This window comes from Salmo salar, chromosome 10 (genome assembly GCF_965601325.2).
Source record: "Salmo salar chromosome 10, fSalSal1, whole genome shotgun sequence".
In the NCBI taxonomy this organism is placed as follows: Eukaryota; Metazoa; Chordata; class Actinopteri; order Salmoniformes; family Salmonidae; genus Salmo; species Salmo salar.
The window spans coordinates 77170321-77191251 of NC_138300.1; the positions used below are offsets into that span (position 1 = coordinate 77170321).

A 20931-nucleotide genomic window follows, 5' to 3' on the forward strand; every position below is an offset into this window, starting at 1 on the left:
TCTGATAAAAACATTGAAGTAAATGATTATAATGTATTTAGACGTGACCGATTACAGAAGGGAGGAGAATTGGCGATATATGTAAAATCCCATTTCATGGCGTCCCAATCATTAAATATTTTTGTTCCCAAGACATTTGAGCTCCTAGTTGTAGATGTGTCCATAAACCAGAATACACATTTATTTGTTGCTGGGATTTACAGCCCCCCTGCTGCCATGGCGGGTGCTATTAGTGCTATATCTGAGTGTTTAACATGTTTTATTTTCTCGGAGTTGGTCATTTTAGGGGATTAGAATCTGGATTGTCTACCCCCGGCCTCAAATCAATTTAAGAGCAAATGCATTGATTTTAATCTGACTCAATTGGTCTCGAAATGGATACGGCTAAATGTGGAAAACCTGGTTAACTCCTCATTGATTGATATAATTCTTACTAATAACCCCCATAAATATTTGTCTAGTGGATTATTTTCATGTGATCTCAGTTATCATTGTCCCATGGTATGTATTAGAGATACGAGGTCATAGCACTACAGTGAGGGGAAAAAGTATTTGATCCCCTGCTAATTTTGTACATTTGCCCACTGACAAAGAAATGATCAGTCTATAATTTTAATGGTAGGTTTAGTTGAACAGTGAGAGACAGAATAACAACAAAAAAATCCAGAAAAACGCATGTCAAAAATGTTATAAATTGATTTGCATTTTAATGAGGGAAATAAGTATTTGTCCCTATTGGCATTACCAGAAAATGTAAAACCTTTTTTGTAATAGCATAGTATATGGGATTGATTTAAAGAAATGTGGCTTAATTTGATTAATATTATGGGGTTTCCATTCAGAGAAAAATTGTCCGTTTTTAAATTCAGACCGTTTCGCTCTCGGAGTGCACACTACGTTCGGGCCGAGGAGTAGGGTTGATTTGAGCGTTCTGGCCTTACAACGGCAGTCAAGCACCCAAGCTAACATTGGCTTTCTACTTCACACCTAGCTCGGCTATAAGACTATTATTTAGTAAAGGTTGAATAGTCTATTGTTCAGCTATTAGCCCTCCTCCCCAACTTGCAACAAATTGCTGTTCCCATCTCATTCCTTTCCCTCTTCCACGCGTCATCATTCATCATTCTGCTCTTGAGTGGCTCAATTGTGGGCGTGCTGGCAGGATATGGCAGCTTCTTCGGTTGTGCGTCAAGAATTCTGCATACAGTAGCAGTACCTTATATGAAGGTGTGGTTATTCACAGGCAAATTGTTATATGCTATGGAGGTGCATTTGTGTCTTTTTGTCGAGAGCAAAACCTTTTTTATTTTAAATACAAAATAATTGTTCTGAAAGCAACTTTATTCCGACACAAAGGAAGTCAAAGCGGACACCTACGAAGATGGCATCTCAGGTAAGGAGCACTGGGCTGTATTGACGTATCCTAAAAATGACATCTGCTGCTTTAGATTGAACGGTCATATCTCAGTTATTGTTTTCATATCTATAAAAAAAATAAGCTGTTTTATTTACTTTCAGAGAGCAAGCTGATCAAGGGGTCGAAAATGTAGATATTGCCAGATATTCAGTGTCCCGGGAACAGGCTGTGAAAGATTTATTTCTGGCAAAAGTGTCCAAAACCAGAGGTAATTAATCTGTTCTGTGTTATTTTATTCCATCTCTGCCTTTGTTTTTTTATTTTTTATTTTACCTTTGTTTAACCAGGTAAGCTAGTTGAGAACAAGTTCTCATTTACAACTGTGACCTGGCCAAGATAAAGAAAAGCAGTGTGACACAAACAACAACACAGAGTTAGTTACACATGGAATAAACAGACATACAGTCAATAACACAATAGGAAAAAAAGTCTATATACAGTGTGTGCAAATGAGGTAAGACAATAACATTTTTGTCATTTAGCAGACGCTCTTATCCAGAGCGACTTACAGTAGTGAATACATACATTTCATACATTTTTTTTCCCGTACTGGTCCCCCGTGGGAATCAAACCCACAACCCTGGCGTTGCAAACACCATGCTCTACCAACTGAGCCACATGATAAATAGGCCATAGTGGTGAAATAATTACAATTGAGCAATTAAACACTGGAATAATAGATGTGCAGAAGATTAATGTGCAAGTAGAGATACTGGGGTGCAAATGAGCAAATGAATAAATAACAGTATTGGGATGAGGTAGTTGGATGGGCTATGTACGGTGCAGTGATCTGTGATCTGCTCTAACAGCTTGTGCTTAAAGTTAGTGAGGGAGATATGATTCTCCAGCTTCAGTGATTTTTGCAATTCGTTCCAGTCATTGGCAACAGAGAACTGGAAGGAAAGGCGGCCAAAGGAGGAATTGGCTTTGGGGGTGACCAGTGAAATATACCTGCTGGAGTGAGTGCTACGGGTGGGTGCTGCTATAGTGACCAGTGAGCTGCGATAAGGCGGGGCTTTACCTAGCAAAGACTTATAGATGACCTGGAGCCAGTGGGTTTGGCGACGAATATGAAGCGAGGGCCAGCCAACGAGAGCATACAGGTCGCAGTGGTGGGTAGTATATGGGGCTTTGGTATCAAAACGGATGGCACTGTGATAGACTGCATCCAATTTGCTGAGTAGAGTGTTGGAGGCAATTTTCGGTAGGATAGTCAGTTTTACAAGGGTATGTTTGGCAGCATTAGTGAAGGATGCTTTGTTGCAAAATAGGAAGCCAATTCTAGATTTAATTGTGGATTGGAGATGTTTAATGTGAGTCTGGAAGGAGAGTTTACAGTCTAACCAGATGTAACCGATGTGAAATGGCTAGTTAGTTAGTGGTGGTGCGCGCTAATAGCGTTTCAATCAGTGACGTCACTCGCTCTGAGACCTGAAGTGGTTGTTCCCCTTGCGTTGCAAGGGCCGCGGCTTTTGTGGCGTGATGGGTAACGATGCTTCGTGGGGTGTCAGTTGTTGATGTGTGCAAGGGTCCCTGGTTCGAGCCCAGGTTGGGGCGAAGAGAGGGACAGAACCTACACTGTTACACAGACACCTAGGTATTTGTAGATGTCCACATATTCTAAGTCAGAACTGTCCAGAGTAGTGATGCTGGACGGGCGGGCAGGTGCAGGCAGCGATCGGTTGAAGAGCATGCATTTAGTTTTACTTGCATTTAAGAGCAGTTGGAGGCCACAGAAGGAGAGTTGTATGGCATTGAAGCTCGTCTGGAGGTTAGTTAACACAGTGTCCAAAGAAGGGCCAGAAGTATACAGAATGGTATCGTCTGCGTAGAGGTGGATCAGAGAATCACCAGCAGCAAAAGCGACATCATTGATGTATACAGAGAAAAGAGTCGGCCCAAGAATTGAACCCTGTGGCACCCCCATAGAGACTGCCAGAGGTCCGGAAAACAGGCCCTCCGATTTCACACACTGAACTCTGTCTGAGAAGTAGTTGGTGAACCAGGCGAGGCAGTCATTTGAGAAACCAAGTACATGGAACCTGTCTCACATGCATTAATTAAAAAACCCTTAAGATGTCAGCTGCTAATTTTCAGATTTACACCACATAAACACAGACATTTTCACTGGACTATCTGTTGCTGCCAAATCATGATTTCCCTGGGGGTTAGCCTTGCAATAACCAAGTGGTGAGACACATAGCCCTCTATATGTAAATGTTTCAGGTACACTCCGATAGGTGTCTGCGTCAGTATCTTCTATTGATATTATCTTCTATTGTTTGTCCTCTGTGTCTGTTTTTCAGCATAAAGTACTCTGTAGCCACTTAGTGTGGACACCAGGTGAGACCACACACACAGTAACAGTCTCTCTTCTTCACTTCATCCCTCTCCACCTTCTCCCTAATTCCTCTAGGTTATATCAACTGTTTTGGTGAACCCCTCCGACATCTGAACTGGCTGACACAGAGGGCACAGCATGATCATAGGTGAGATGTCACTTGGTCGGGTCAACAGGAAGTATTATTAAAGAGATGCTTTACATTGAAATACAGACGGAGATGTAGTAGTCCCAGAGTTAATGATCCAAGGTCAGTTTTGCATTTCACCTCCTGATGATTATGATGACTGACCATGTTAAATAAAAAACCAAGACTTAATCATGCTCTCTCTCTATCCATCTGTCACTCATCTGCAGGTATGTTTTGATGTGAGAGAGGAAGCCAGTCCTGTCATCGCCACCTCACCCGCTCTTAAGATAACCTTCGGGCCAACTGGGGGCCCAAGGCTGGTTAGAAGACACCGCAATTGTGATGAACTGAGAGAATAGTAGCACTGTAATTCATGAATCATATGCTGTCTGCCACTATTCTTACCTCTTTCCCTTTCTGTCTTCTACACCTCTCTCCCCACCTTGTCTTTCTTCCTCGTTTTATAATGCCATATGCCACACCATATGTGCATTGAAGTACAGATTGATAATTATAATATTACAATTATCATAATTATAATGCATTTATGTATTTATAACACCTGAATAATGAACTTCTTTCAATAAAGCGTTTCACATTCTCCACTGGTTGAAATTAAGTATCTTATTGAAATACTATCCTGTGTCCTCAGATTAATGCAGATGAAGGGAGTTAGATATGCATAGCTTTTTTCCTGTATATATGAATTACAAATCAATCATGTTTCCAGTCTATTGCATAGTTACATTGTGTAATCATTGATGTCCCAGGAGCAGTAAACACTGTTGAAGTGTATAATTGTAATACATACAGTCGTGGCCAAAAGTTTTGAGAATGACACAAACATTAATTTTCATGAATAAAGAATGGTACCAACACATCCTCCGAGAGCAACTTCTCCCAACCATCCAGGCACAGTTTGGTGACAAACAATGCCTTTTCCAGCATGATGGAGCACCTTGCCATAAGGCAAAAGTGGCTCGGGGAACAAAACATTGATATTTTGGGTCCATGGCCAGGAAACTCCCCAGACCTTAATCCCATTGAGAATTTGTGGTCAATCCTCAAGAGGCGGGTGGACAAACAAAAACCCACAATTTCTGACAAACTCCAAGCATTGATTATGCAAGAATGGGCTGCCATCAGTCAGGATGTGGCCCAGAAGTTAATTGACAGCATGCCAGGGCGGATTGCAGAGGTCTTGAAAAAAAAGGGTCAGCACTGCAAATATTGACTCTTTGCATCAACTTATGAAATGCTTGTAATTATACTTCAGTATTCCATACATCTGACAAAAATATCTGAAGACACTGAAGCAGCAAACTTTGTGGAAATTAATATTTGTGTCATTCTCAAAACGTTTAGCCACGACTGTATATGCAGACACAACATCATTCAAAAAAATTGAGTTTGATATGACTGAAAAAGAATGTCTCAAAGATTCATACCTGAACCGCACCTTTATTTGCCAAGGATGAGTACATGATCAGTGAACATATTCAATGTACAGGCTACAATGTGGGAATCTCATGCATGGTAATAACTACAGTACATGTGTATATAGGACTTGCATCCTTGGCACAATAAAGTTATTATATTCTACTCCATCCATGGGCTTCATTAATTAAGCCTAGTGGTTAGCCTAGCAGGTAGCTGAGTGGTTAGAGCGTTGGACTAGTAACTGGAAGATTGCAAGATTGAATCCCTGAGCTGACAAGGTAAACATCTGTCGTTCTGCCCCTGAACAAGGCAGTTAACCCACTGTTTCTAGGCCATCATTGAAAGTAAGAATTTGTTCTTAACTGGCTTGCCCAGTAAAATAAAGGTAAAAATTAAATAATAAAAAAATGTCATTCAGACTTGAAGTTGATACAACTATGATAGCTGAGGTTCATAGATTGGTATGAATATTAGTTCAGAACCTAACGTTTTAGGGTCCATACACAGATCGAGTACATACTGTAGCTAGCTACACATCCATAGGCATACAGTTATTTTTATCCTCCACTACACAATAAGCAAGTAAATAGTTAGCTAACTACGTTACTTCAGCTGCATTGCAAGCCAAGCTTACACAATTGTACATCCAATTTGCAGTAAATGCTTTAGTTAGCTAGGTTTTTTACATCCATTGTTTCACAAGACGACTGCCTGGTTTGCTGGTTTTCTCAGGAGTCCCTATGTCACATCCTGACCAGCAGAGGGAGCAATTGGATTAGTTTTGGTCAGGATGTGACAGGGTTTTTGTGTGTGTGTGAATGGTTGTTGGTGATTAGGACTCCCAATTGAAGGCAGGTGTGTTGAGTTGCCTTTGATTGGGAGTCCTATATATGTGTGTTTTTCTTTGGGGTTGTGGGTAATTGTTTCTGTTCAGTGTGATATGCTGTCAGTACTGTTTAGCTGTCGGTATTTTCTTGTTTTTTTGTAGTGTTCCAGTGATCTTTTTTTGAATTAAATGATGCTGAACACTAACTCTGCTGCATTTTGGTCCACTTCTTCTCTCCATGACGACAGTTGTGACAGAATTACCCACCAAACCAGGACCAAGCAGCAGAGGAACGAGGAGGAAGGATGGACGTGGGCAGAGCTAAGGAGGAGCGTTTCCAGGGCTATGGAAGAGTTTAGTAAACTCGAGAGGCAGCCACAATAAAAAAAAAATTGGGGGGCACAAGGGCTGTTTGGCGGGGCGAGATGGGAGCCCCAGGCCAGCTCCCCGTACCCTTGTAGGGCAGAGACAGACTGGACAGGTCCCGTGCTTTGGGGTTGGGGCTGTGGTGAGGCCTGGGATTTTCAGGCCGGTAGGCACAGTACCAGCGCCCCGCATGTGCCAGGGTGAGGTGAGCATCGAGCCGGAAGGGGTGGTGCCAACCCTGCGCTCAAGACCGCCAGTGCGCCTCTACGGTCCGGTGTTTCCCGCTCCCCGCACTAGCATGGAGGTGCGTGTCTCCAGGCTGGCACGTCCAGTACCAGCCCCACGCATCAGGCGTCTAGTGTGTCAGCCCAGCCTTGCCAGTCAGGAGTCGCCAGAGCTGCCTGCCAGTCAGGAGTCGCCAGAGCTGCCTGCCAGTCAGGAGTCGCCAGAGCTGCCTGCCAGTCAGGAGTCGCCAGAGCGGCCCGCCAGTCAGGAGTCGCCAGAGCGGCCCGACTGCCCGGAGATGCCAGAGCGGCCCGACTGCCCGGATCAGCCAGAGCGGCCCGACTGCCCGGGTCTGCCAGAGCGGCCCGACTACCCGGGTCTGCCAGAGTGGCCTGACTGCCCGGGTCTGCCAGAGTGGCCCTCCTGTCCTCCGGCCCAGCCCGAGTGGCCCGCCTGTCCTCCGGCCCAGCCTGAGGGGCCCGCCTGTCCTCCGGCCCAGCCCGAGTGGCCCGCCTGTCCTCCGGCCCAGCCCGAGTGGCCCGCCTGTCCTCCGGCCCAGCCCGAGTGGCTCGCCGGTCCTCCGGCCCAGCCCGAGTGGCCCGCCGGTTCTCCGGCCCAGCCCGAGTGGTCCGTCTGCCAGGGTCAGCTCGAGTGGCCCATCTGCCCGGCGCAGCTATCGGCGCCACCAAAGTGGACGACGCCAAAGGTGGCGCAAGGTTTACGTCCCGCACCTGAGCCACCTCCAGGATAGGTGGGTTGGGGAGGGAGGGTGTAGCACAGTGCCGTCGTTGACGGCAGCCACCCTCCCTTCCCTCCCTTATTGTTTAGGGGTTATTGTTTATTGGTTTTGTTGGGGTATTGGGGATTTTTTGTTGTGTTTTCTTTTTGTAAGGTGCATTACGGGGTCTGCACCTTGAGGGGGGGGGGGGGGTACTGTCACATCCTTACCAGCAGAGGGAGCAATTGGATTAGTTTTGGTCAGGATGTGACAGGGTTTTTGTGTGTGTGTGAATGGTTGTTGGTGATTAGGACTCCCAATTGAAGGCAGGTGTGTTGAGTTGCCTTTGATTGGGAGTCCTATATAGGAGTGTGTGTTTTTCTTTGGGGTTGTGGGTAATTGTTTCTGTTCAGTGTGATATGCTGTCAGTACTGTTTAGCTGTCGGTATTTTCTTGTTTTTTTTATAGTGTTCCAGTGATCTTTTTTTGAATTAACTTCTCTAGGGCCAGTGGGACGATTTCGTCCCACCTACGTAACAGCCAGTGGAATCCCGTGGCGCGTTATTCAAATACCTTAGAAATGCTATTACTTCAATTTCTCAAACATATGACTATTTTACACCATTTTAAAGACAAGACTCTCGTTAATCTAACCACGCTGTCCGATTTCAAAAAGGCTTTACAACGAAAACAAAACATTAGATTATGTCAGCAGAGTACCCAGCCAGAAATAATCAGACACCCATTTTTCAAGCTAGCATATAATGTCACATAAACCCAAATCACAGCTAAATGCAGCACTAACCTTTGATGATCTTCATCAGATGACAATCTTAGAACATTATGTTATACAATACATGCATGTTTTGTTCAATCAAGTTCATATTTATATCAAAAACCAGCTTTTTACATTAGCATGTGACGTTCAGAACTAGCATACCCCCCCGCAAACTTCCGGTGAATTTACTAAATTACTCACGATAAACGTTCACAAAAAACATAACAATTATTTTAAGAATTATAGATACAGAACTCCTCTATGCACTCGCTATGTCCGATTTTAAAATAGCTTTTCGGTGAAAGCACATTTTGCAATATTCTAAGTAGATAGCCCGGCATCACAGGGCTAGCTATTTAGACACCCAACAAGTTTAGCCCTCACCAAAGTCAGATGTACTATTAGAAAAATGTTATTACCTTTGCTGTTCTTCGTCAGAATGCACTCCCAGGACTTCTACTTCAATAACAAATGTTGGTTTGGTTCAAAAGAATCCATAGTTATATCCAAATAGCGGCGTTTTGTTCGTGCGTTCAAGACACTATCCGAAAGGGTAAAGAAGGGTGACGCGCCCGACGCGTTTCGTGACAAAAAAATTCTAAATATTCCATGACCGTACTTCGAAGCATGTCAACCGCTGTTTAAAATCAATTTTTCTGCCATTTTTCTCGTAAAAAAGCGATAATATTCCGACCGGGAAATCGTGTTTTAGTACAAAGAGAGAGAAAATAAAAACATGGTGTCGCCCCGTGCACGCGCCTCAGTCTGATGGTCCTCTGATAGACCACTTACCAAAGGCGCTAATGTTTTTCAGCCAGGGGCTGGAATTACATCATTCAGCTTTTTCCCGGGTTCTGAGAGCCTATGGGAGCCGTAGGAAGTGTCACGTTACAGCAAAGATCCTAAGTTTTCAATAAACAGAGCCAAGAAGCCCAAGGAATGGTCAGAGAGGGTACTTCCTGTACAGAATCTTCTCAGGTTTTTGCCTGCCATATGAGTTCTGTTATACTCACAGACACCATTCAAACAGTTTTAGAAACTTTAGGGTGTTTTCTATCCAAAGCCAATAATTATATGCATATTCTAGTTTCTGGGCAGTAGTAATAACCAGATTAAATCGGGTACGTTTTTTATCCGGCCGTGTAAATACTGCCCCCTAGCCCTAACAGGTTAAATGATGCTGAACACTAACTCTGCTGCATTTTGGTCCACTTCTTCTCTCCATGACGACAGTTGTGACACCCTAACACATTAAACAACACAAATTACAAATTAAATCTCCTAACACTAGCTAGCTGGCTAATGTTAGCTAGTCAGATAACGTGCTAAATAGCGATTTTCGGAAATTAACTTTATGACAAAAAAATATGCACAAACGTTTGACTCTCTATTCCTCTCAATTGTACATTTTTTGCTTGACTCATTATGACGTTATAACAACTTACATTTGGTTCTACCGTAATGTTTTGTCAGCCATCTTTCTTGAAGAAGGGTGGCTCGCATCAAAATTCGTCATTGGTACCACTCGATATGATTGGTCATATAAAAACCTTGGGACCCAAATGCATAATGAGTGCTCTAACTCCCCCTTGTGGTGGTCTGGAGCAATGAAGCCGTGACGCTGGGTATCTCTAAGTCCCGCGGTGCAAGCTCGCAACTTTTAAAGGAGGAACCACTGTACTGATGGTGTTAAATCAGGTTTCCTGGATATTACGAAAGGTGTCCTGCAGGGGTCGAGTCTGGGTCCTGTACTTTTTACTGTTTACATTAACAATATCGACTTGTCTGTTAATCAGGCTAGGATCTATTTTTCTGCACTTCCTGTCTGACTGACGTGCCCAAAGTAAGCTGCCTGTTACTCAGGCCCAGAAGCCAGGATATGCATATGATTGATACCATTGGATAGAAAACACTTTGAAGTTTGTAGAAATGTTAAAATAATGTATGAGACTATAACACAATAGATATGGTAGGAGAAAATCCAAAGGAACACCAACCAGAAATGTTTTATTTTTGAGAGCCCATGCTCTTACAATGGAAAGTATAGTGGCATATCCAAATCCAGCTCCCAGATTGCAATTCCTATGGCTTCCACTAGATGTCAACAGTCTTTGTTCAAGGTTTCAGGCTTGTTTCTTCCAAAACGAGGAAGAATTATGGGTTTTAGTACCGGGACTCAGAGTTGGAAATCAGTCTGTGCGTGCACCTGCTAATATTGTTTTCCTATTGAACATACTTCTTTCCGTATTAAATATTATAGTTTAATTACATTTTAGGGTACCTGAGGATTTAATAGAAATGTATTTTGACTTCTTTTAACAAAGTTTAGCGGTAGCTTTTTGGATTACTTTCTCCGCATGTTGAACGAGTGGATTACTCAAATCGATGGCACCAACTAAACAGACTTTTTGGGATATAAAGAATGTTTTTATCCAACAAAACGACACTACATGTTGTACCTGGGACCCTTTGGATTGCAAATCAGAGGAAGATTTTCAAAAAGTAAGTGAATATTTAATTGCTATTTGTGATTTTATGAAGTCTGTGCCGGTGGAAAAATATGCTGATGTGGGGCGCCATCCTCAAACAATTGCATGGCATGCTTTCGTGTAAAACCTATTGTAAATAGGACAGTGCAGTTAGATTAACAAGAATTTAAGCTTTTAACCGATATAAGACAATTGTATGTATCTAAATGTTTAATACCCATAATTTTTATGATTATTTATTTGAATTGCACGCCCTCCAATTTCACCGGAAGTTGTCGACAGGTGTCCCGCTGGCGGGACGCCTAGCCCTAAGAAGTTGAAACCTGCACTTGTATGCTGATGATACTGTTGTGTATGCTATTACCCCACCACGGTTGACCAGGCTCTTTCTGAACTACAGTCTGCCTTCATGGTATTACAGAAAAACTTTATAGAAGTTAAATTAGTATTGATTGCAGGTAAAACAAAGTATATGTTGTTCTGTAGAGCGCATAAAAATAACTCTGATGATTTAAGCATATGTACTTTGGATGGTGTCCATATTTATCGTGTCCCTGCTTACAAATATCTGGGATTCTAGATAGATGAAATGCTGTCTTTTAAGTTGAAGTTTTTTGAGTTAGTTAATAAGCTGAAAATAAAAATGGGCTTCTTCTATAGAAATAGGTCCTGCCTCTCGCTAAAGTAGAAAGCAGATTATTCACTCGGTGTTCCTATCAGTCCTAGACTATGGCAACATCATCTACAGTGAGGGAAAAAAGTAGTTGATGCCCTGCTGATTTTGTATGTTTGCCCACTGACAAATGTTTATTTGAACAAACAACAAAAAAATCCTGAAAAACGCATGTCAAAAATGTTATAAATTGATTAGCAATTTAATGAGGGAAATTAGTATTTGACCCCCTCTCAATCAGAAGGATTTCTGGCTCCCAGGTGTCTTTTATACAGGTTACGAGCTGAGATTAGGAGCACTCTTAAAGGGAGTGCTCCTAATCTCAGTTTGTTACCTGTATAAAAGACACCTGTCCACAGAAGCAATCAATCAATCAGATTCCAAACTCTCCACCATGGCCAAGACCAAAGAGCTCTCCAAGGATGTCAGGGACAAGATTGTAGACCTACACAAGGCTGGAATGGGCTGCAAGACCATCGCCAAGCAGCTTGGTGAGAAGGTGACAACAGTTGGTAAGATTATTCGCAAATGGAAGAAACACAAAAGAACTGTCAATCTCCCTCGGCCTGGGGCTCCATGCAAGATCTCACCTCGTGGAGTTGCAATGATCATGAGAACGGTGAGGAATCAGCCCAGAACTACACGGTAGGATCTTGTCAATGATCTCAAGGCAGCTGGGACCATAGTCACCAAGAAAACAATTGGTAACACACTACGCTGTGAAGGACTGAAATCCTGCAGCACACGCAAGGTCCCCCTGCTCAAGAAAGCATATACATGCCCATCTGAAGTTTGCCTATAAACATCTGAATGATTCAGAGGACAACTGGGTGAAAGTGTTGTGGTCAGATGAGACCAAAATAGAGCTCTTTGGCATCAACTCAACACGCCGTGTTTGGTGGAGGAGGAATGCTGCCTATGACCCCAAGAACACCATCCCCACCGTCAAACATGGAGGTGGAAACATTATGCTTTGGGGGTGTTTTTCTGCTAAGGGGACAGGACAACTTCACCGCATCAAAGGGACGATGGACGCGGCCATGTACCGTCAAATCTTGGGTGAGAACATCCTTCCCTCAGCCAGGGCATTGAAAATGGGTCGTGGATGGGTATTCCAGCATGACAATGACCCAAAACACACGGCCAAGGCAACAAAGGAGTGGCTCAAGAAGAAGCACATTACGGTCCTGGAGTGGCCTAGCCAGTCTCCAGACCTTAATCCCATAGAAAATCTGTGGAGGGAGCTGAAGGTTCGAGTTGCCAAACGTCAGCCTCGAAACCTTAATGACCTGGAGAAGATCTGCAAAGAGGAGTGGGACAAAATCCCTCCTGAGATGTGTGCAAACCTGGTGGCCAACTACAAGAAACGTCTGACTTCTGTGATTGCCAACAAGAGTTTTGACACCAAGTACTAAGTCATGTTTTACAGAGGGGTCAAATACTTATTTCCCTCATTAAAATGCAAATCATTTTATAACATTTTTGACATTGGATTTTTTTGTTGTTATTCTGTCTCTCACTGTTCAAATAAACCTACCATTAAAATTATAGACTGATAATTTCTTTGTCAGTGGGCAAATGTACAAAATCAGCAGGGGATCAAATACTTTTTCCCCCTCACTGTACATGAATGCAGCTGCCACTTCATGAAAGTAGTTAGATGCTGTACATTGATAACCATCTGTTCTGAGACACTAGGACACTACTCCATGGCTATTCTAAATAATAGAAAGTTCCCATAGAAGGTGTGAATAATGGAACACCCAACACTATCCATGGTAGTGATTGTAATAAATAAAATTAAAATAATAACATACAACAATTGATAAAGAAATTAACTAAAATATACCATTCAAGTAGTATGTGACACCTACAGCACCCGATGTCACAGGAAGGCCAAAAAGATCATCAAGGACAACAACCACCCGAGCCACTGCCTGTTCACACTGCTATCATCCAGAAGGCGAGGTCAGTACAGGTGCATCAAAGCTGGGACCAAGAGATTTAGAAACAGCTTCTATCTCAAGGCCATCAGACTGCTAAACAGCAATCACTAACTCAGAGAGGCTGCTGCCCACATTGAGACCCTTTAATAAATGGATCATTAGTCACTTTAAACAATGCCACTCTAAATAATGGCACTTTAATAATGTTTACATACCTTACATTACTCATATCACATGTATATACTGTATTTTATACCATCTACTGCACCTTGCCTATGCCGCTCGGCCATCGCTAATCCATATACTTATATGTACATATTCTCATTTACTCCATTAGATTTGTGTGTATTAGGTAGTTGTTTGGGAATTGTTAGATTACTTGTTAGATTTGTGTGTATTAGGTAGTTGGGAATTGTTAGATATTACTGCACTGTTGGAACTAGAAGCGCAAGCATTTCGCTACACTCGCATTTACATCTGCTAACCATGTGTATGTGACCAATAAAATTTGATTTGAATGTTGTGAAATGTGTATTTTATTTTTTGTTTATAGTATTTATAAATATATAAAAGATAGCATTAGAAGGGACAACTAATGAAATAATAAATCCCCAAATAAAGGGAACTGGAACACAAAAGTACTCAAAAGTCTGAAATGACACAGAAATCAACAAGGTAAAATAAAAACTCTACAGAGGACATAGAAGCCACAGTAAGTGGGTATGTGCAGGTATATATGTGGGTAGTGCAGGTGTGTTGGAAGATGGGGTGTCCATGTGTTTGTGTGATTGGAAATGTGTTAGTTAAGTGACTGAGCAATAAAAATGCATGCAAATGTGTGTCTGCGAGCAGGAGTTGTGAGAGAGTCTTCACTTTTGCTCAGATATGGGATATACATTTTAAAATAAATTACAAATATTTAGTTTATTCATTTATTGTCCTATCATGATGGAACAGTGCCCAACCCTATATCCTAGACAACCACCTGATCGACCTTCCCACCTGTTTTATAGGCCTACTGCAAGTAGCCTACGCAGCCAAGACAGAAAGATGAACACGGTCAGAGACCCACTGAAGCAGAACCACCCCCTCAAGAGTATGAGCCTGCCTGGCAAGGTTGGTCCAACAAAGGCAAAGCCCCTTGATGGGAGAACATAATATACAAAGATTTTCTCAAAGCTGCTAATGAGAACCTTGACGACCTCGTACCTAGCCGGTGGGAATTCCAGTGGAGTACCCCCACCCAGGTAGTGGCAGTTCTGGCAACACTGGCTGCAGTACCCCATGGGGAGGGGGTCACACTCGGACAATCAGAGAGGGGGCAAATTATTGTGGTCCTGGTGGCACAGAATAATCAAACGATCTCACAGCACAGAGGTGCTTGGGAAGAAGGGTCACAATGGAGGACCAGCGGGGTGTGTGTGTGTGTGTGTGTGTGTGGTGTGTGTGTGTGTGTGTGTGTGTGTGTGTGTGTGTGTCCGAGCTCCATCAGCTAGAACTAGACATTGGTTAACTAGTTAACTAGTTAAGAGCCCCACCTGTTTAGCTAAAAAACAGGTGTGCCTGTTTTGCATGTTATATTGCCATTAATACGTTTCACATATCAGTTTTCAAACAACGTAAAAAAAAAATATATATATATAATTGAGTTAATAAAGCCGCATACAAACATGGTCTCTTTTTTGCTTTCTTGAGTAAGGCATCTCCAAAATGCAGGTGTTTCAGCCTAGCTCAGCGCTTTCTGTGGTGGTGGGGCAGCTAGTGGAAAATACGGAGCGTAGGGGTTGGTAATATTCTCTAGTTGCGCCGTGATTGGCTCAGTGTTCTGAGAGCTCGAAAATTCAAGCCCCTTGGGTGCTGCCATAGAGTTACATTAGAAGTGCCCATCCAAGAAGGCTCAAGGTCATTGGCCACAGATAAAATGTCAAATCACGTTATATCGACCGTAGCTTTGATTGGACTGATCATGTCAACATCATACTTTCAAAATATTAGCTAGCAAGCTAGGCTCCCAAGTGGCGCAGCGGTCTAAGGCACTGCATCTCAGTGCTTGAGGTGTCACTACAGACACCCTGGTTTGAATCCAGTCTGTATCACAACCAGCCGTGATTGGGAGTCCCATAGGGCAGTGCAAAATTGGCCCAGCATCGTCCGGGTTTGGCTGGTGGAAGGCTGTCATTGTAAATAAGAATTTGTTCTTAACTGACTTGCCTAGTTAAATAAAGGTGATTTTTTTTTTTTTTAAATAGACAAGCTGTCATCATCATGAATCACGGCAACAATCTACTGGCAAATCCTTTTCAATCATTGTCATATGAAGAGAAATTATAGATAAAACATATCGGTACTCATTGGCCATTGGACATAAACATTACACAGCAAGTTGCAAATCGCAAATTCAACAATGAGTGGTTTGGAAGAAAACAGTGGCTAACTGCAAGTGTTGCAAAGCAATCACTAGCCTGCTATTCAGTGGAGTGGGTGTGTGGTCCAGGTCTGGGTTTAAGGCTCTCTTTTCCACGCTTAAAAGAAAAAACATTCAACACAGTGGGCCAGAAAAGGTTGAATACATTGGCCATGCTGTCAATCCAGCATGACTTTTGCCGTGTTCAAAACAACTGGAGACTCGGAACTGGGAAATCCCAGACTTCAGTGAGTCCAATACAACTGGGAACTCATGAAAAAAACAGCTCAGACTGGGAAAATACGTTTTGAATAGTCATCCAACTCAGAGTTCCAAGTCAGGAACTCGGCCTCTTTCTAGAGCTCTGACCTGAAGATCACTGACGTCATGATTCAACCTTGTTTTTTTTTCTGGATTCCCAGTTGTCTTGAAAGCACCATAAATCCAGAGACTGCCAGACTTTGATGACAAAATTTGCCCACTAGGACCACTTCGCCACCTTCCTGTTCAAGTGAGCACAGCACAACAAGGTGAGTCCAAAAATGTATTGTATGCTGCTGCATAAATGATGTAATATGCCAGTGCGATATGTAAACTGTAGCTAAGAAAGTAATACTAAGTGTATGTTGTGTAGTAAGCTTTTAGCAGCCCTTGTGCGTCACCCTAATCATTTGGTCTCTTTCTCCCTCATAACTTAGCCTACTGTTCTGACATGGTGGTGAGCATGTAGCCTAAAGTCTGTTTTAGAGAAATGTAATCATTGACTATTGTAAGAGCTTTCATTGTCTGCTTATATGCCCCCTTTATTTATCCTACGGTTCTGACTTGGTGTACAGGGAGAATACTGTAAGAACGGCCCATGTTCAGAATTCTGTTGCTGTACATTTCAAAAGTGCTGAAAAATAGTTATATTGACTATGTCCGTCCTAGCTTGCTAATTAATGTCTTATCGAGATTACGGATTGCCTCTTATATGCTCGTCGTCCCCTTATGCCATAGTTTGTACATCCCAATTGTCAGTCAAAACGAGATTTGTTTAAGCAAGTCAGCCATATCAGCAATGTTGCCAGACAAGGTTGCACTGATTGCCAGGTGCCGCAGTGGTAAGGATTCACTCCATGGTGTTGAAAAGAAAGCTATGTTGTTGGGACAGCTTTGTATAGGTCCTAACACGGAACCCAAACCGGCTGCGCGCATGCGCCATCGTGCATAAATTGATTTTGTCCCCCCACACCAAACGCGATCACGACACGGACGTTAAAATATCAAAACAAACTCTGAAACAATTATATTAATTTGGGGACAGGTCGAAAAGCATTAAACATTTATGGCAATTTAGCTAGTTAGCTTGCACTTGCTAGCTAATTTGTCCTATTTAGCTAGCTTTCTGTTGCTAGCTAATGTGTCCTGGGATATAAACATTGAGTTATTATTTTACCTGAAATGCACAAGGTCCTCTACTCCGCCAATTAATCCACACATAAAACAGTCAACCGAATTGTTTCTAGTCATCTCTCCTCCTTCCAGGCTTTTTCTTCTCTTGACTTTATATTGCAATTGGCAACTTTCATAAATTAGGTGCTTTACCGCTACCGACCTCGTTCGTCTTTCAGTCATCCACATGGGTATAACCAATGAGGAGATGGCACGTGTGTACCTGCTTCTATAAACCAATGAGGAGATGGGAGAGGCAGGACTTGCAGCGCGATCTGCGTCAGAAATAGAACTGACTTCTATTTTAGCCCTTGGCAACACAGATGCTCGTTGGCGCGCGCGAGTAGTGTGGGTGCAATAATTTAATAATATAGATTTCTAAATTTATTTTGCAACGCTCGCTAACGAGCGGTGTAGTCAGCCTGTAACAGTTTGTGGTCACCGTTATACTACAATTAATGTATTGTTTTGTGAATTATGTTGTGTAGTGGCTTTGCTGCCATGCATCAGCAAAAAAAAAGAATTTGCCCCACCAAGATTTACATGCTAAAATCGCCACTGATTATGTAGAACAAACATGCTTCTCCGATTTTAAGGAATCATGTCATTTCTATTCATGGCATTTCTATCTGCAACGTTCCAAACGTTTTTGTACTGGACACGTCCAGGTGAACCCACTGAGCTAAAGCCTTTACAAACCCCGCTCTGCCCATCGCTTGTCTGTCTGGAAAGCCTGTGGTAGGCGGGGTCGACCCAGTTCCGTGGCGAGTGTCTTCTCGTCTCTTCTGACATTATTGAATCACAGTCGGCCTAATTGTTAAGGTCTCCCTCAATGGGTTAACTGAACACTTGTCTTGTGCCATTTACAATGCGGGAGCACGCAAACCCTTGCCTAAACCTAATTCAATCTATCTATTCAGCCTCAGCCTGTGTAGCTGAGTTAAAATATTGTATGAGTAAATGTTCAATCATCCACTGATTTTGATTAATAAGATATTCATCATTATTATTGTAGCCTATATGAAATCGCTTCTACAATTAATTGCTTCTGCAAATTAAGTAGTTCATGTAGGATTGCATGCTTGCTCACCAGGCGGTGATGTAATAGCAACGCTCAGGCAATGACGTTCAGTTCATTTTAAAATGTGGTGGGCTGGCATAGGCTACGTAACTACAGAGCCTTTTGTGTGTATGCATCAGATCGACCGTTTTTTGTACAGTAGTCGACGGCTCATACTAAAGCAGAAGGTAGCCTTGAAATGGTGTCTCGCGCTGCCTCCTCTGTACACAGTTTCAGGAATGTGGCCACTGGCCAGATCCCGGCAAAAGAAGTGTCTGACTCCCAAATCACAGAGTTTCTAAACCCAGAGGCGCAACATCGAGAGACTTGGGTGAACGCTTGCGAAGCAGACCAGGCTGGGATTTGCGGTTAGAGAAGTCAATAAGAGAAGTGAAACATTCTTCATTAGTTGTTAATTTTCTCGAAATCGAAAAGCCACAACCTAGATTCGAGCCAATGTCTTAAGTAGGTGAACATGTTGTTACTCCAACCTCGTGAAAGTGACAAACTGACTCGTTTTCTTTATCGTCAAAAGCAACGTTATATCGAAGAAGTGCCATTAATTTGACGGCCTGCACATGCGCAATTCGCACGACGTTTTCTGCGCATGAGCTTAATTAGCCAACGTCGCTATGACATCGCCTACAAGCGTGATCGGGATTTCTATTGGAGAAGCAGTTTCTGCCTATCTTTATAGTGTACTGTCTTTGCCCAGACGGTCACGGCATCCATCAATCGTTTCTGTCAGTTTAACCAAGTTCCCTTTGTTTGTGGACGTGATGGACTCTAGCTGCGTTTAAAACCAGAACAGATGTGACTAATTGTTTCTTTCCGAGTGTCTTTATTTTTTTAGTTGGTTGGATGCTCAGTCAAGACAAGATGAACAAGAGAGAAGATGCATAGTAGCTGGGATTCTTTTGTGGTCCACTTGTAAAATAACTAAAATACTTATTGATTGAAAATCATCTGTTTATGTTGGTTTTTTGTTGCACTCGAACAACCATAGCTCTTGGAAAGTGATGATCTCACGATACAAACCGGTAAGTGTTTTGCATGTGTGGATGCTACTGCTTGGTTGTTGAATGGGTTTGTCGAAACAGTTATCTCGTGCGCACAATTGGCGAAATAAAAACTCCAGTGAAAAGGTATGCATGCGTTTTTTATATTTCGCTCAACATTACTCACCATCGATTTTTTTTTTTGGTCTTTCAAAGAAATTCGGTTGTTTTCCACTGGGCACATATGTCAGTTCAAAGTCCAGTTATGATTTACAGTTGGTTGAGTTGTCAACTAACGTGAAATTAACAAACAATGTCACCATGTCATTGGATTTAAGTTGAAAGTTACAGAAAAAAATAGGGACTTTTTTTTCAAATCCAATCCGTTTTCCACATTACTTCAGCGTCATCACATATATTATTTTGGGTTGAAATGACGTACAAATAACGTTGATTCATTGCGTTTTTGCCCAGTGGATTATTTATTGTTTTAGTCAGAAAGTAATGGAAAAACGTGACCATCTTGCTAAAACTATGGGCCTATTGATGTCTCAGTAAGTATATTTAAGCCAGAGCCAGGCATCCCTTTACATTCAGCACCTGGTAGTTCTCTGGCAAAATCAAATGCAAAAAATGACCCTAGGTCATTGTCCCAACGTCATCTTACTCTCTTCATCCTCCCACATCTCATGTTACCTTAGAGACCTGTGCCAGGTCCTATAATCTAAGTGGTACAATAGCCTACACAGCCAATCACCGGGGCACAGCTATAGGATATAAAAGGATTCCTTGCATATCCGTGGGAAGTAGGGGTGCTGAGGTCGCAGCAGCACCCCCTGAAAAATCACAAAAGTAGTGCACTGGGCCTTTACTAGTCCTGTATTAGTGGACAGATATCTGTAGCTCGGGTAACAACAACAAAAAAAGACATCTGGGCTGTCATGCCAAATAATGTTCCCAGTCTCCTTGTGGGCAAAAAGTGTGATATTTTTTGGTACAGTTGTGTCATTAATTTATTTTCACAGATTGTTTATTTTTGTACACTCACATGGCAATCAGACTAAAATACTGAATTATGGTGTGTGGTTGCTGTGTGGGTGGGAGGTTCTGCCTGTCACTTGTTCTCAACAGGCAGCCAGTCTTGGAAGGGGGACTTGAAGAGGGAGACTGCAAAGTCCAGGCACTGCTGCTCTCTTTGTTCTGAGTGTTTGCAGTGCTAGTGTTTTAGTTAGTCTGTGTATCTCACATATTATGTGCCCAGTATGATAGAAAACCTTCTTAGCAGATAATGACAACATGACAATAACAATAACAGTATATGAAATAAGGAATTAGGTGGATCCACGTCGGGTGTTGGGCAGAAACTCTAGGTCCTGGAGAACAGGAGCAGAGTTAAAGGGAACAGGGTAGGAGACAGAGACGTAAACAAGCAAACACACAGGATACACTCAGGGGCAAAAATCTGACATCAACTTTGGAGGGGACAATTACATTAAATTTTCTCAAGCGCAATTCTTGAGGGGGACACCAAAAGTAGTGCTGTAACACATAGCCTACGTTGTAATATGTTAAATGTATATTGAGGAACCATACTTACTACTACTGGATAATTGATAGGTACAGTAGTTAACAGAAGGGTTGTCCCAACTTGTTCAAATGTTTAAATCATCATAATACTACTACTAA

The 20931-nt window shown here is 42.4% G+C and overlaps 1 protein-coding gene across 1 annotated transcript in view; it reads left to right on the forward strand.

The window, feature by feature from the left end:
- The first annotated feature begins 18947 nt into the window (after positions 1 to 18947).
- Positions 18948 to 20931, forward strand: part of LOC106561050 (ATP-binding cassette sub-family C member 8) — a 122853-nt gene continuing 120869 nt past the window's right edge. The window contains exon 1 of the mRNA XM_014124633.3: positions 18948 to 19287. Coding sequence (XP_013980108.1) covers positions 19267 to 19287 — 21 coding nt within the window. The 5' untranslated portion in view covers positions 18948 to 19266. The remainder of the gene's footprint in view (positions 19288 to 20931) is intronic.